We start from the raw sequence: 16663 nt of genomic DNA on the forward strand, positions 1-16663 counted from the left end.
TGCTACTATATCCAGGATAAAACTCTAGGATAATAATCTATAATCTATTTTGGTGGGGCATCTCGATGGAAGAGGTGACAACGGCTACGGTCTTCACATGTCATTTGACCGGCGTTCAAATCCTTTCCAGACCATCCCTCCTCAGAGAGGACTGACTATCCAACTACGTTGTATAACAGGCATGACCCTTAGGACGCATCTCTCTGGTACAAGTAATCGCTTAAAGTCCTTAGGGCAAGGAGAAGAAGAAGCTCTTTTAGAATTGCGGCTTATTTAGGTGAATGTGGAGGAAAATCTCTCAAGGATTTTTGATACCACCGAATTTAATTGCTTCAGATAAATGCGTGTCTATCTCATCTTCAACCTGGCGTTAGAGAGGAGCATCCGATACTCAGAGACCTACTTCTTGGGCATCATCTTCTATTACTCCGCTCAAATCTCAGATTTTTATAATCCAATGTAATATACTGCATTAGTATGAACCTCTACTGCGTCGCAGGTGCAAATAAAAAAATCGAGCAAGTTGCCACAATACCTCAGCTTGGGGATTAACAAAACGAAAACTAAACTGATAAGGGCTCCTCCATGAACTTTGCTACCATTGCTACCTATTGTACCTCGAAATCGTCTAAAACTGCACCAATTTGGGACACAAAGTCAGCTCAGGCAACTACAAGAAAATGATGATATAGTGCGAGGGTGAGGGATCTTCTGCACTCAAAAAGCAGTTCAAGCTCAACCCAGTTCTTGTACCTAAATATGCCTCTTAGACATAGTCTCTGTCCGAAACCTGACGTATTCCTCTAAGCCGTGTTCTAGAGGAAGATACTCTGAAGAATGTTTAGTCCAGCAAGTTTACATCCATTTTTTTGCTTTACAACATATTTGATTATTCAGATTCGGATGGACTGGACTCATCTTAATTAACACAGAGTCATTTTAGACTCTCGATATAAACCCTTTGTGATAGGGTCAAACAGCTCGATCGTGATAGGTTCAGAAAATTTCTACTGAGGAAACTTGGTAAAATATTAAAATAAAACCCAGTTTCATTTTCACCAAACGATTTTCGTTAGCATTAAACACCTATACTGCTCCCGGGTGATTAATTGTTCTATTATCTGTCCGAAGCAATCGTACAAATGTAACCGATACGCCTCATTGGGATGCAACGAGCGCTATCCGAATCCAACCAATAAGCTTCTTATGGTCAAAAGAGATAGAAAAACTTGTAGAACACATCACACCAAACATTCGGTTTGGATGGTACGCGCAAAAAACCCCTCCCAACCATACACTTCCCTCCCTTCACCAGAGGGTTGGGTCAGGCGAGAGTTTTATCTTGAAACTATTGATCCATACATATTTGCGATTCTTCTTGCCCTATCTCGTTTCGTATGCCTTTGTTGCTCGTTTGATAAAAAAAAAAACACATTTCTCGCCCATTCAAACCCCCTCCTCAAAAGCACATGCCGAGTCATCGAAACGGATGACATTCAACCGCAGCTTTGGGTTTCCGAAATGGCGAATCCGACCATCCGACCCGAGCCAAACCGACACACCACACCACTCGGTGAACACATTTGGACCCTTTTTTTTTGGTTGGCATCTTGTTTGTCTTATTTCCCGTTTTTATTTGTCTCATTGCTTGCGAACACACACACACACACAGACAGTTACGGGGGAGAATTTGCAATTCGTGACCAAACCCGGGCACGAATGTGCTCGCCGCCCGTCTGCTGACTCACTATTACTTTTACGACTATTATTATTGTTATTATTATTATCATTATTGGATTGGGAAGCGCAATAAAGAAAAGATGAAGATCATAATCCATTTTCACCATTCAGATTCACGGGATTGCGGCGTTCGCCCGCGTGTGTGGCCGAACATGGAAAAACCGTGTGAGTGTTCGTTCGTGTTTTTTTTTTCTTTCTCAGGACAGCACAGCCACGGTGCTATTGTGATTGTGTGTTTGCCCGGTGAAAGCGTTAGGGCAATAACCGAAAAAAAGAGGCACAAATAAAAATAAAAACCAGTCCACCATCGTTTATCTCCTAGCGATCGGGATGGCTACACAAAAAAGAAGCAACCAACAAAAAAAAACCTACCCCGACACAAAAGGACACGAATTTGGAATTTTGGAAAATCTCTAGAAGCCTGCGTTCACAGATATCCGTAGCGGTAGGTTCATAGTTATTTCGTTTCGGGTTTGCTCGATAAAGAAAGGAAAATCGGTCCTCCGATTTAGTGAATTGTAAGAAGCATTGATCCACCCCACCGGCGCCAGTCGGTGAACCTTTTCACAGGCATCGCCCGAAATCGGTCCTTCCGGGAAACCGGAAACCCCGGCAAATGGGACAGTTTTGTGGAAAGACTAGGAAAAAAACAGACAGACAAACAGAGCTTTTCGGATATTGGCTTCTGTTAGCAAACGGAACGAGATCCAACAAGCGAGCGACGGCCGCGCAAGCTGCCAAAGGAATTCTCTACGGAGCTGGGAATTGGAAAACAAGCGATCAAACGGAATTGTTGTGGTCGGTGCCAAAAAAAAAACACATCACACTCACACTCAAGCCCTTGCTTTGTTTCGTCGAGTTTTGGCTGAAGGGTTTCCGATTTAAAGGTTAACTATTTATTGATTTTCGATACAGTAAACCCCCAAAAGTTCGCTCCCAAGTACGCAGCAAAAGTTATCGACTTGTCGACCGGCCAGAGTTTCTTACATAAAGTATTAATCGTGCTGGTGCTTTCTTTTCTTTTCACGCCGCAGTGTCCACAGTGACGGTGGAGGCGGTCCTCGGACGGACGGCAACCCTGCCGTGTGACATCGAACCGGAGGAACTGAACGATCGGGTGTACATGGTGCTGTGGTTTCGGGAAAGTGCCGGCAAACCGTTGTACAGGTAAGTACGGAGCGATGATGCTTCTTAGCTGCACCACTATTTCTTTCAAATAAATTATTAAATTTTTCTGCTCTGAGAATGGCTGGAAGGTATAAGCGATCGGTAGATATGTCAAGGGGAAAACTGAAAATAGGTATTCTTTAATTGAAAGGTTCCAAAATCGATGGGTAAATACGTACATTATACATCAACTTCTTTGCAATTAGTTTGACTGAAACTCGACTTGAAAACCTATACTTTCCCAGATTGCCGTGTCTGGAGTCTTCGATGATTGAGACTGAACGGATGTTTGAGAATAACTAAGCTTGGTATGAGCTTCATAGCTAAACAATCTGCTTTTCGCTTCCAACTCAACTGCACCGAGTCCAAGATGCCAGACCTAATACTTTTGAATAACTAAAGTTGGAGAACTGCTGCTGAATTGGTATCTATGCTTGGTATAAGGAGACTTAGAAGTACTTTCTTAAATCCTTGAACCTTCATGACAAAACAAAAAGACTGCACCAACATCAGGACGCTCAACTCGTGAATTTTTTGACATTCTGAAACATATATTTAAACTTCAGAATTACTTTTTTAAGTCTATGTATGCAATCAATTTTCAGAAACTTTGCCATGGAGGCAGAGCAAGCATTCTAATGTCTTTCCTGACTAACACTTGACAATGAGATAATGAGGAATACCTTTGAATCTCTGTTACTAGATCTAGACTGGATATCTGCAGTAGATGCACATTGATAGACCATTGATATCCTTGAACAATATTCTTTTTCCTTGGCAGTAAAACCTTGAAAGGTCTCGGCCTGCCATTTCTGGCTTTCTGTGACTTGATTTTACCCGTGTCAAAGTAGTCAGTTCTACGCACGGGGAGGCACGGTCTGGATGGAATGTGGAATACTGGCGCCGCTGCCACCCCTTGCTTGAACAATAATGAGGCTTAATGAACTAATGGATAAACAATATTCTTCAATGACTGTTATTCAGCTAAGAAGTTAAGTTAATTTCAAAAGAATGGATAGCTCCAGTTCCCGAGTCGATAACAGCGCTAGTGAGAACAACAGCTACACAGTAACTGCTAAAGCTAAAAAACACGGGTAAAATCAATTCAAGAAATGCCAGAAATGCAGGCCGACAGTGTTGAGGTTGTAGTGCCGAGGATAAAAAATTGGAGGATGTTTAGGAGTTCCCTATATTTTCTGATAAGTTGCAAACAAAAGAACTAATATTTCAACAACTAAAAACTTAATAAAAGATATTAAAAACATTCGACACTCACTTTAAGCCTCAAGTGTCCAATTCCGCAGCAAATGCATCACTCGCACATAATCCTGCGAGTGATCAACGCTCCAGAATACCAAATCACACTGCAGCTACGTCGACCCATTTGCCCGCGATTATCTCGAACACAGTTTGATAATCATCTCCGAAAAACGACAACAGCACACAACCTCAACAAAACTCGTTAAATCACAGCTGTCCGTTCGAGCGCTCCCGTAGCCTGCTCGCCATTTAGTTGCAACGTACGACACAACTTCACACCGGGATTTACTCGTTCCCCTGTCCGGGTTGTCGGTTGGGAATAGTGAAAATTTCGTTCGTAAGCCATCGGGTAAAACAATACCACAGTCAGCGAATAAAATCTCGTTGATCCGATGCTCATTGGAACTGGGCTGGAAGTGCTGGTGAGCAAAATAATTACTAACACTGGCACCGCCTTTTCCCAGCTGGTGCACACGCATCGCGTTGCTATATTTTTGGAAAACTGCTTTGCGCTAGCAATCCTGTCACACAAACACACACGCGCAAATGAGTGTTGCAGAAAATCACACCTTCACCGGTGCCGGCCACGATAATCCTTGCGTCAATCAATCACCTACATCCAGGCACAGGGAACGATTTTCTCGGCCAAACTTCATATTCATGATCCCATCACGCGATGAGATTTACTACGGGTTTCGGTCGCACTAGTGTCGCCGTAAAGTGTCGGCAACGGCTTCGAAACGACGGCTGACGACCACAATCCGTTTGACGTTGCTCGCTCACATCCGATTGAGCTCCGGCGTGGCCTAATTTCGACTCGCAACCACAGCCGGATTCAGGAAACAAACCAAATTAATCCACGAGAGAAGACAAATCCCACGATTGCAACTTCCAGATGGAATGCTGAACGTTCGATTGTTTTCGCTGGTGGAGCTTTCGATTTGTTGGCTTGGCCGGAGGTGTTCATAAATACACAATGTGTAATGATTAATTTTCTACAGCACATCGCTTATTTGTGTCTCAACTCAACGAATTGGTACATGATAGTTATTCAGTCAGCAAGTTTAGTCACACGGCAACACGAAACTAGTCTCTAGCTATTCAACTTAACCAAGAAACATTATTTCTGACTATATAGGGCATTCGCATTTTTCGCTTTGACCGTGTCAAAATATCATGCATTTGGATTCCTTCGTATATTATTACTGTTGGCGTCAAAAGAAGTTCTCTTGAGCGATCTTCGTTATGACACCACAAATAGAGGACAATTTAGGAATGGGCGAGATTAAGCTGGACACCAAGTGAATCCTTACATGTATTAGCTAGAATCCACACAGATGCACAACCCAGTTTCAGACAGCCAGCCAAATCTGGGTCTTAGGGAGACTTTTGGGCGATACGACGTACACGAATATCCCAAGATAATCCGAATTCCACAAATTTTGGCCGAGCGATCCAAACCGAATTCCTAGAGGGAGCGGCCATACTCACGGCATAAGAGGGTCCTTTTGAAAAGAAGCGAAAGAATCCGCTTTTTCATCACTGGTCATTGCGAAACGAGAGGAGATCCAAGCGAGTAGCGAGTAGATTCCGAGAATATTAAATATTGAGCGATAATTACTTGCGATGCTTCTTAATAGCTACTCAAGAGCTCTTGATGACCATCTAAAAATATGTCAATAATTAACAAAATGATTACTAAGAATTTGACCCGTCGAAGCTCCCCCCGAGAGTAGGATGTAAACATCGCTTAAATCGATTTTAAATTCTTCCCGCTCTGTAAATAATTCAAACGGATGCTGGTGCTTTTTAAAATTTATCCAAATCGATAAAATATCCGCTCTTCGACGGAGTAAACCCGTTCCTTTTTCATCACCCCCCCCCCCCCCCGCCAGTTACATCGCTGACGCTGCGGGAAAAAAATGTCCAAACCTTTCTCCGCAGGGAAGGATCCGGCGTACCCAAAATGTTAAGAATTTCCGGAAATTTATGTCTATTGACAAACTCCAGCGCACGGAACAGAAACCCCGGCATGCAACGAATATTGAACGGAACTGTGTGTGTGTGTTTGTATTTGTATGTCCCTTTACCTATTTACTAACCCTCTTTGGAGAGATACTATCCCACTTTTACTTCTTCAAACCCTATATGGTCACGTAACACGGGTACGTGGTGGAAGAGAGTGTCTTTTTTTGTTCCTTGTCCTAACAACACCCTCGCCCGTACAAGACACTTTAACCTCTTCGATCACCACACCACGACGCAGTAAAAGCATTTCCTGACCCACCAACACCCCCCTCCAAACCTTTCCTTGCCAAGACCGGGAAAGGAAATCGAAAAAGTGATCGTTAGGATTCGAATCTTGCTGCAGGCGTAGGAGACATCGAAGTTACGAGTCTGTCGTCTGTCGATGGTTTATTTCCATTAGGGGTTCGTTTTTCTTTTTCCTCTTTTTCGCCCAGTCCCAAGGAGCCAGGCAGACAGACAGACCGGATGTGTTCGCGAGATGATTTGATAAATATTATGATTCAAAAGTAAGGTTTCGCAACCGGGTTCGTACTTTAAGGCACATTTAACTGAGTTCTTCAAATTATGCTCTCTGTAGGGCATCAGATAGCAGGAGGTATAAAGTCTCGTCTAGAGCTCCACACGCGTCTTTAACAATGATTTACGTAAACGATAAAGCACTATTAAGCAGGATATATCCGCACCGCTTGTAACGCTCTTAAGCTCGGCAGAGGAGCACTCAGTCCTCCATAAAGCTTCTAACGATGATAAGCAACTGTTCCAAGATGACACTCCGTTCCAAAAACCGTTTCCATGTACCGAAAAATGCTTCCCTCCTCTAAGAAAAAAAGATCAATGGTCACATACTCTCGAGGGACACAACTCCCCACCTTCACCTTCAATATCCTCCAAATGCCACGGCATAACGTAAATGATTTATATGTTCGTCGTTACGCAACGCTTCATTTATGGCCATTTTTAAGGGGTAGTACCAATCTACTCCTCAGCCCGGGGCTTTTCCCTTTCCTTCCTGGCTGCTGACGTAACTGGAGGGCAGGATCGAAAGGATTATTGATATTATATTGTCAATTTGGAATATAAATAGGGACATTTATCCCCTAATCCCATGTCCTTGCTACCCGGTCCCCCCGACGGAGAAGATCAAATTGCACCAGCATAACGCTGGACAACAGGAAAAGTGATACCATTCGCCGGCTCCTTCCAATCTCTTGGACCAGCAGGTAACAGCCGCCCTCAAATCCGGAATTGAAGTAAACAATGCTGAGCGTAACGGGGGGAAATGCTTGGTGAGAGTTGTGAGGCGGATATTGGGCCTCCCAAAAAAGGAGAGGGAAGAAACGGATTTCTTTCACCGGGGTTTGGCACACCGAACGCCTTGTTCGAGATCGGCTCCCTCCGGAGAAAAGGGTCGAATGAAATAGACAAAAAAAACGCACAGAAAACATCATAAAGACGCCGGCTTACATGTGAACTCACACACACGTGATGCCCATGAAATCTGGTATCATGGCCAAAGAGAGCTACAAAAACACGTAGCAAAACTTTCAAGTGCGATAAATTTATCCCACACGCTCAGTCACTGATAAAAGCCCGTCCTGTGTATCCTGTGGTACGATCGTAACCCGCCATGCCCTCGGGCTTGTGTCAGGATCAGCTGCTCTTTCGCTCACTCCACCACGAGTGTAAGAAGGGCGGTCAAGTTGCGCCTCGAAAAATCCGAACCCTAGTATCGTATAAAAGGTAAGAATAACCTCTGCCAACATCAAGAGGTCTTTTTGGGCAATCCTCCCACGAACATCTTTCAAATTTGGCTGATTTTTACTCAATCATTGCATAAAGCTCCAACCACGTTCCAGGAACTTGTCGGTGTCGGTGCGTTTCCACCATTCCGACTTCTTTTCGGGCCCATTATCGGATTTCCTGTCTCATCCCACGCCCCTCGATCCAATCCTCTATCCCACCTGCTTTTAATTTCCTTAATTTGCGATAACAATGATCCGAAATCAGGCCCGGCATAGAACCCCCGGACCGAAAACCGGGCCACCGAAACGTAATGTTTCTGTGTACGGCCAGGAGTTTTCATTAAAGTTCCTTTCAATTTGTTGCCATTTTCTCAATTTTCTTCCACCGTTTCGTTTCTTCCTGCAATGGATTCAACAAGGCACTTTAGAGTGTGTGTGTGTGTGTGTGTATTTTTTATTTCATCGTCCGTTTCGCTCATCTTTTGTGGGCTTACACTTTTCATCACCCGGACGGACTTCCTTAAAGACGGACTTCCAACTTCAAAACGGTTTCTCATGCCAAGGCACACGTAGGAGTTTCGCTCGGGGAAGAACCGAATAAAAAGGTGCTTCTACATAGACAGAGGTAGTCCTCCCTGTATCTGGCTGCCTCGACCAACCATCCCGAGACCATCGTTTTTCCGAGGACTTCATTCCGTTCCATTCGCTTGCCTTGCCTTTCGACAACGAATTTCGGGACGACCGATTTTATGTGCTGGCTGCCGGGCAGGAAGCATCTCCTCGGCCCGACAGGGACAGGGGGAAAATCGTTTGATGGCACATGGAATGAGCGGAAATTGGATGGGTTTTTGTTGAAAACGTTTTGCGCCTGCTGATTTTGTTTCCCTCGCTCGCGTTTTTTTCTTCCTCGTTTCCGTTTCGTCAGGCATCGTGCCGTGAATGATGTGGCCCGCCTCACAGGAGCGCCTTTCGCTGAATGAAAGATTTTTCCGCTGAAGACTGTTTTTCCGCTTTTTCTTTTGTGTTGTGGTGAAGAAGCGTTACACCAAAGAAACACAGACACACACACACACACAGAAAGCTAGACAGTTAATAATGAACAAACCTCGATTCTTGGAGTCCTTATTAAGGAGTTGCGTATTGATGGAAATAAATGCACTGGTTAATGTGTAAGGGTCGCGATTGGCGAAGGAACGGTTTCGGTGTTTTGGTGTTTTGGCACAAAAAAAGAAATGGATTTTGAAATCAAACCTTCAAAACATAAAAGCACAAAACCCAGGTGAGTGGATCCGGATCGGATTGACGCAATCAGCGTTTTGCTGGGCTTTTGCTTTAAGCCGGCTGATTGAAGGACACTTGTAAGCCATTTAGCCGTCTGTGAGGCTGGCTTACGCAGCAAACGGGAAGCGAACGTACGAATGGACGGATGGATGAGCTCGAGTGGTGATGCTGCTCGAGCGTTTCGTGTAAGTGATCCGGTTTTAAATCAGGGTAATTTGCGATGAATGGCACAGGGTAATAATTGAGCCGACGGCTGTGATTTGCTTACGACCGTTAAGCGTTCAAACTGTCCTACCGTGAACATGCGGATTGCAATCAGCGCTTTGTGTCTTGTGCGAAACGTATAATGCTACTAATGAGAACTAATTTGGTATAATGGGCTTGCAAAATGAACGGTACAATAAGTAGAAATTTTAGTGAAGTAAGTGGTCATAACGTCACAGGATATATTTATCTTTATCTTTTATCACGTATCTTTAATAAAAGGATTATACAAATTAGTTGCGCCAGCTTTGATGCTTGAAAATATTTTCACAAGATCCGAAAATTTCTACAAAATTGTTTAAAGTTATCCAATATGAGAAATATATTACTGTTGGACTATTCTGAGTTTATCTCATTCAGTGATAAGACCATAGTGAGGGATTTGAAACCGATTTATTCGCGATAGCAACTGGCTTTTCTCTTGCTCTCCTATAATGCCAATGCAATTTGTTGTGTCTAAATTTATTGAAGACAAATATTAAATTTAATATCAATCGTCGCATCAATGCCATCACTCCATCTCGATTTAAGCGAACCAAACCTCCTCTGTCCATTTTGACGGTGTAATAGAATTTACATGCTGAGTCGTCCGGTGTCATTCTTATGACATGACTGGCACACCAGAACTTGAGGATCTACCGGATTTTACATTGCCCTTCCATACGCACAGAGCCAGAAATCCTTCTCAGTGAAACATTGGCGAGAATGTTTGTTAGCAGGACTGTTTATTTCAACGCTTAAAGTATCCAACATTAAATAAACTTATTATAACGAAGAATTTGGTAGAAGTTCTTGGTTACATGATGATATCAAGCATAGCAATTCGGCCAGAAGACTCTTCCAGAATCAAAAACCATAATGAGTATATCAGGCATTGCTTTGTCATTCTGATGCAAACATATCTGCATGGTCTTGGTCCAGCGCTGTCATCTTAGAATCCAATATCCAGGTCATCACCCCTTCTCAGATTGGCATCTCAGATTGGATATCTCCTCTGTCCAAAAAGACTTTACGAGCTTGAGAGTCCGGTGATATGATTATGATTGTTATGACATGATCAACCAACCAAGACTCGAGGTTGATGCGGCTCTTTCAGTTTCTTTTCCCACAGACGGGGCTAAAAATCCTTCTGATTAGCTTCCTTTCAAAAACGACGAAGAATAGGAGCTCTTGTCAGAGTCCTTGTCTCAGAGGTGTATGAGGATACTAGGACTTTAACTGTTCTATTTAGTCCCAGCTTCATCCGTCGCGGCGGGTGTTTTGAAAGGAGAAGTTTTTTTCATACTACTAGACGGAGAGACAGATGAGAGATCAGAATATAACAGTTTGGCTGCAAGCACCGTCGGTCGTATCTCGACTCTTAGGTTGTTTTTGAGGCTGACGGCTGACTCAATATAGTAGAAGTTTTACACAATTTTATGCAAAATTGCAAGCAAATGCGTCTTAAAAAAAAGGACTCATAAACTTAAATGTGTTGACATGCATAAACTATTGCCTTTACTTCCTGTGAAGGACTATCTGAACTATAAAAAACCCTTTATTTGTAACAATAAAACAAGAAACAACTTCAATTGAACTACACAATACATATTCCATTGTACATCCTCACAAACCCAAGACAACCAATTTCTTTCTCCCTGCCTTGTCAGCAACTATTCTCGATGACAGATTTATGCAATCGCTAGAAAGGTCTATCGTACGTTGAAATGTGTGAGCCTATCACCTGCCCTACGAGACACCCTTTACCCAAATTATTCCATCCTAGACCCTTCCAGTCCTCCGTAGTACCGTTCTGAAGTGAGATTATTTTTGTTTACCACCATCACCATCACCACTATCATTCTTACCAACAAACCAATCCCACACCCAAGAATGCCACGTGCCGGGTCTGATCAGCTAGCCCTGAGTACGGTACGTAGAGAAGGAAATGGAAATTTCTTCTTCACCAAACCGGCCACCAAACATAAAAAAGAGCCCTGATTGCAGCACATAGCAGCAGTGCAAAAGACAAATGAGGACCAAAAGGTGTCGTGAAATTTATTTTAATATCCTTGTCATCCTTAGCTCTCAGGCCCCCTCCCCCCCCCCCCTCCCCCCCCCCCCGGGTCCAGTGTTCGGCTAAAAGGTGAAATCAGGTCAAAACATTCACCCAACTACAGGCACCGCGTGGGGACAAAAGAAACGCCAAATTATGGCAAACATGGCCGAAGGTTTTGGGACCGCGATTTCAGGGTGCCTGCTGAAGGATGTACGCTTGGGTCAGCAGGCAAAAAGAAAAATCCCGCCGGCCCTACAAAATCCAAATCCATCTTGGTCCACAAAACCTAGATCTGGGGACAGAGGGACGGCGAGCGAGAACTCCTGCAGCCGTCGGAGTCCCCATCCAGTGAAGAGATTTTGGGTTTCCAGAGGGGACCGGACCGGACCGTTGTTTCGGCCGACAATCTCCGGTAATCCGCTTCAAAGCATAAACAATCTGGCGACAAATGGTGAAAGGTGTTTATCTTGCACCTACCATGCGTACCGTACCGAATGATGGTGGTACGGCGGGACAGGAACCGGCGGACCACAGGGGATGACATTAATGCGGTTTCGCTTCATCGCTTCAATGTCATCGCTTTCGCAGGGCCAGGCCATGTTTGTTTGTGTGTCTTGTACTCGCGCCCAATGCTGTTGACATTCACGTCTCGTTCGCTTTGGGGAGGCGAACACACAGCCACCGAGAGACAAGCTCTCCCGAACAAACAAAGCTCGCTGTAAGAGGCCCTTTCACGTCTGAAGCTAATTATAACACGCACACACGCAGAAACACCATCCCGGTCTTATTGGTACGAAGAACCGGGGCCACGTTACCACGAAACCGATGATAATTAAAACTTTTTCCAACATTATCGCTCCTGCGGGACCTGTCGCCGTGGAGCTACCGGCAGGACTTTGTCATATTCGATGCCTGTTTGTGTACGCACCTCGCGACTATTGTTCGCAGCCACCTTGGAGCCTTGCTCGCAAACCTTGTGGAATCTTTACTTAGCAACCTGGTGCCTGGAAAAGCCATAACCCCCCCGGTAGTCACAGGTCTTGAGCCTTCCAACACCTACATCACTAGCACTTGGCGGAGGGGGCACACTTCCCTCTTGGGAAGCAAGTAGCCTCGGCCCTGGTTGGTTTATGAAAATTTTAATTAACCAAACTTTGTTCCTCTCTCTCTCTCGCCCTGCTTCTTCTTCCCTGTAACTTCGTTACGCAGCTATGACGTACGGGGGAGACAATTCTCCAAGGCACTCTACTGGTCGGAAACGAGCGCCTTCGGACCGCGGGCGTACTTCGTGACGATCTCCAAACCGGCCGCCCTCAGCGTGGACAATATCCAGCTCGACGATGAAGGGGTAAGTTGGTCCAAATATGCCCGACAAACGTTCCCAATCCTCACCGGAGCAAATCTCTGGTCGGGCTCACTGTAGCCAACCTTTTTTTGTTTGCCACTATGCGTTTGCTAACGTTTTTTCCGTTCTTGCCATTCTTAAATCGTTTTTCTCTCTCTTTCTATATGCACACATTTCCTCAGGTGTATCGCTGCCGAGTGGATTTTCAGAATTCGCCCACAAGAAATCATCGCATCAACCTGACCGTAACCGGTAAGTTTGGTGCGGACCATGATCGCTGACATTTTTCCTTCTCATCCCAATTTTAGAAAAGAAAAACCAAACTCCCTTTTCCAACATCAGCAACTGTGTGTGTGCGTGTTTGCGTGCACTACATCGTTGGCAATTAATTTCACACGAAAAAATGTAATGTTAAAAAGCTATAAAAATGCAAATTCTTTCACCAACACGACCAAGCGTGGGACGATGCTGGCGAGCGAGCCGGCATTTTGTTTCACCGTATCCCTGCGACAACATGAACTATTTATGATTTGCCAAATACGACACAGTTTGCCGTGTTGTCGTGTTTAGTGACATCCCTCCAAAAAAAAAGAAACAGTCGACTCTCCACTTAAAACCAAAAAACCGAGAACTGAATTTTCCATTGCTTGAATTGCTCCGTGTTGCTTAGACACGCTGTCTAAGGTGGGGTAAAACTTTTGCAATTGAGAAAATTGTCCATGCTCGACAAAACACTTCGTGCTGGCTTGTGTCGCTGGTACTACAAGCGCCAACATAATGTGCTATGTGCTCTGAAGTCTGTGAAGTACACTTTGTCAAAAATGGTTTGTATACATTTTTTTGTCGACTTGTACCAGGTCATTCGGCGCTTGGAAGGTGGTGTCAATTTTGGGGCTATTTTTCGTCCCAAGTAAAACCAATTCGAAGGATGAAACCTGTTCACCCATTCAACCACCACTATCCAACGGCCACTTTGGGATTGCTATTTTTATTCGGGCTCGATCTCTCTCTCTCTCTTTCTCTCGCTCTCTCTCTCGCTCTGGTCCGGTGCATGTACGTACCGCTTCCAACCAATCAACATCATTATGTTTGCCCGTTTGCATAATTTACGTACATTCTTTGCATAAGCAAAATAAAGACCCATTTTTCCACCGCCACTCGTGACTGTGTGAGAGTGAGCGCATCCTTTAGGGTTTGCTGAGTGAGTTTGAGCGTTTTTTTGGTGCCTTCCATTTCATTCCTTTATTTTAATCAACCAGGAAAACATTACCTCCATCAAGCTGGGGTATGGGTAGCGATTTTGCGCTCGTTTTTTTTTTTTTTTTTTTGTTGCTTTGCCGGCCTTACCTTATTTGCAGATCCATTGAAACGATTAAAGAGAAAGCGTAAAACACGGCCCTTCCGGCGTGTAACAAGCGCTCGAAAGCGGCCAACCCGCGTAGAAAATGCCCACAAGTTTTCGCTGCCACTGGTAATGGAGTTCAAACAATTTCCTGCACGACACTTTAACAACGTGTCCTCCGTGGCCCGTGTTCGCGCGGTGGACTCCCGCCCGCGGGACTTCCGTCAAACAACTGCACAGACAATAATGCAGTGCAAACAGGAAATGAATATTTACATTCGATCTGATAAATCCTTCCCATCGTAGTGCCGTGTGTGTGTGTGTGTGTCTTGGTGTATGTGTTTGGCCAGGAAATAGGGTGAAATGGAAAATGGTGAAGCCTTTAGAAAGGTCAGTTTGTTTTGTTGCGAAAGACATTTTAAATGTCTGATCACCCGACGTGGCAGGCAATTGGTTGAGTGCCTGCCGCATGTTACATTCCAGGGCGTGACTGTTGTTCATAATTTTACATTACAAATGTAGCTCTGGGTTCCTTAAAAGAAATATTGTGATGGCTTGCTCATTTCTTGAGAATTTGCAGAAAGATAAGACCTATCGTGATGATTCGTCTAATGAATTCCACATAATGTAATTGCTTCGAAGTTTTGATCTGTTGATAATGTTCTCGATATTCTGCCAATCCAATATCCTTAGCTCTAGCAATACAGCCTGGAGAGGTCTCAGCCTGCCATTTTTGGCTTTTTGTGACTTAATTTTACCCATAGTAAAGTCCAATCCAATATATCGCCCGATAGTATCTTGTTTCCAGATAAGAGATGGGCCAAATTAGCAAAAGATACGGAGCTGGTTCCAGACGATTCCAAAAACATCGGAACCAGTTCCGGAATATGCAAACGTGCCGCTTCAACCGTCGAAACCATCAGAATTGTTCGGTACCGTCGAAACTGCTGGAATCTTCCGGAACCGTTAGAATCTTCGGAACCGTCGGAACCGTCAGAACCAATGGGCCGTCTCGAATCATTGTCTGCAAGTGTTAGAGAGTCTGGTAAACGGGTTTTGCGATTTAAAATCTTTATAAGGGTCGATAAATGTAATTACACTTGAGGGATGAAGCTGGGAATGATACAGGACTGTATTGCTTGACCAATACATACAGAAGAATTAAACGAGCACAAATGTAACGTCACTCTTCATTAAACACGTCCACACGGAGAGTCTTTTGAAATACTGGCCGACTACGATTCCGGACTGCTCCGCCGATTCCGACGATTCCGGACGGTACCAAATTGAACCAATGACTCCATTTCCTTTAAATAGGAACCGGAGTCATGCTGAACGGATCCGGAGTGGAATCTTTGGTTCATTCCAGAAAGCCCACCACTTATCCGGATTTGCGATAATGCTGTTTTTAAATTTATTTGGAAGCTTCCATTCTTGGTAAAATAAAATAAGTTGAATATGTTAACTAAACTTAGGTTTTCAGTTGTATTTTTTTCATTCATGAAAAACGGCCTGCAGTTAAAATTAATTAAAATCAATTTAAGGCCGGTGGCAATGGCGATAACAGCGCTGATCTTCACATGGCAAGACCGGGGTTCAAATCCCATCCAAATCGCTTCCCCGTACGCAGGACTGACTGCTTTTCTACGGGTAAAACCAAGTCACAGTAAGCCAGAAATGGCGGGGAGATATCTTTCGAGGTTGTAGTGCCCAGGAAGGAGAAGAAATCACCATTTTCTCCAAGTACTCTTATGACTAACAATTACTTTTGGACTCAATAAAATCGGTACAAAACAATCAAATCACGAGTATGTAACCCGCAGCACAAATTGTATTGAGATGAGCAATGTTGAACCTATACCTAGAACCTACTATAAAGTAGACAATTAAGAGGTAGTACTGGAAACCTCTAGCATAATTCTGACATTTGCCAAGACAACGTGAACAATTTATAGTTAAAACTGGACAAAATAGTTTCGAAACGATGCTACTCCATCATAAGGATTATTGAATTAATTCAATCCCTTTATATAAAGCCGTTAAAAATAGCACTTCAGCTCTCAATCCATCAAAGGAAAGCGCAAGGTCCAGTTCGTTATTATTTTCGCATATGCAACTAATGAAAAACACATTGTAAAATTCATTATTTGATCGTTAAAAAGGACAATATTTGCTAAACTTGTACCATCCTTAACTACTTCACCAAAGCATCGAAATTAAAAGCCCAACCGTGCGTCATTTTACTTTGTCCCACTGCTCGGTGCGCAATTTCAACCGGCACAATCAATTTCCACCTAATCTTGCCGGCGATCAATTCACCCTCAAATCCACATTCCCGTCTAACAGCAACCACAAAAAAAACCTTAGTTCCAATCCGATCCGGATGATTGATTGGCTACGCACCGAACGGGAAACGCACATTCGAATGCGTGTCCTTTTGCTACGAATGCACACAC

At 43.9% G+C, this 16663-nt stretch overlaps 1 protein-coding gene across 2 annotated transcripts in view; it reads left to right on the forward strand.

Moving 5' to 3' along the window:
- LOC118502680 overlaps positions 1-16663 on the forward strand; it is a 160303-nt gene that overhangs the window by 83070 nt on the left and 60570 nt on the right. For both annotated transcript variants that reach the window (XM_036035189.1, XM_036035188.1), the window contains 3 exons: positions 2775-2907; positions 12730-12868; positions 13048-13117. In XM_036035189.1, the coding sequence (XP_035891082.1) occupies positions 2775-2907; positions 12730-12868; positions 13048-13117 (342 nt within the window). The remainder of the gene's footprint in view (positions 1-2774; positions 2908-12729; positions 12869-13047; positions 13118-16663) is intronic.

The sequence above is a fragment of the Anopheles stephensi genome, chromosome 2 (genome assembly GCF_013141755.1).
Source record: "Anopheles stephensi strain Indian chromosome 2, UCI_ANSTEP_V1.0, whole genome shotgun sequence".
Classification (NCBI taxonomy): domain Eukaryota; kingdom Metazoa; phylum Arthropoda; class Insecta; order Diptera; family Culicidae; genus Anopheles; species Anopheles stephensi.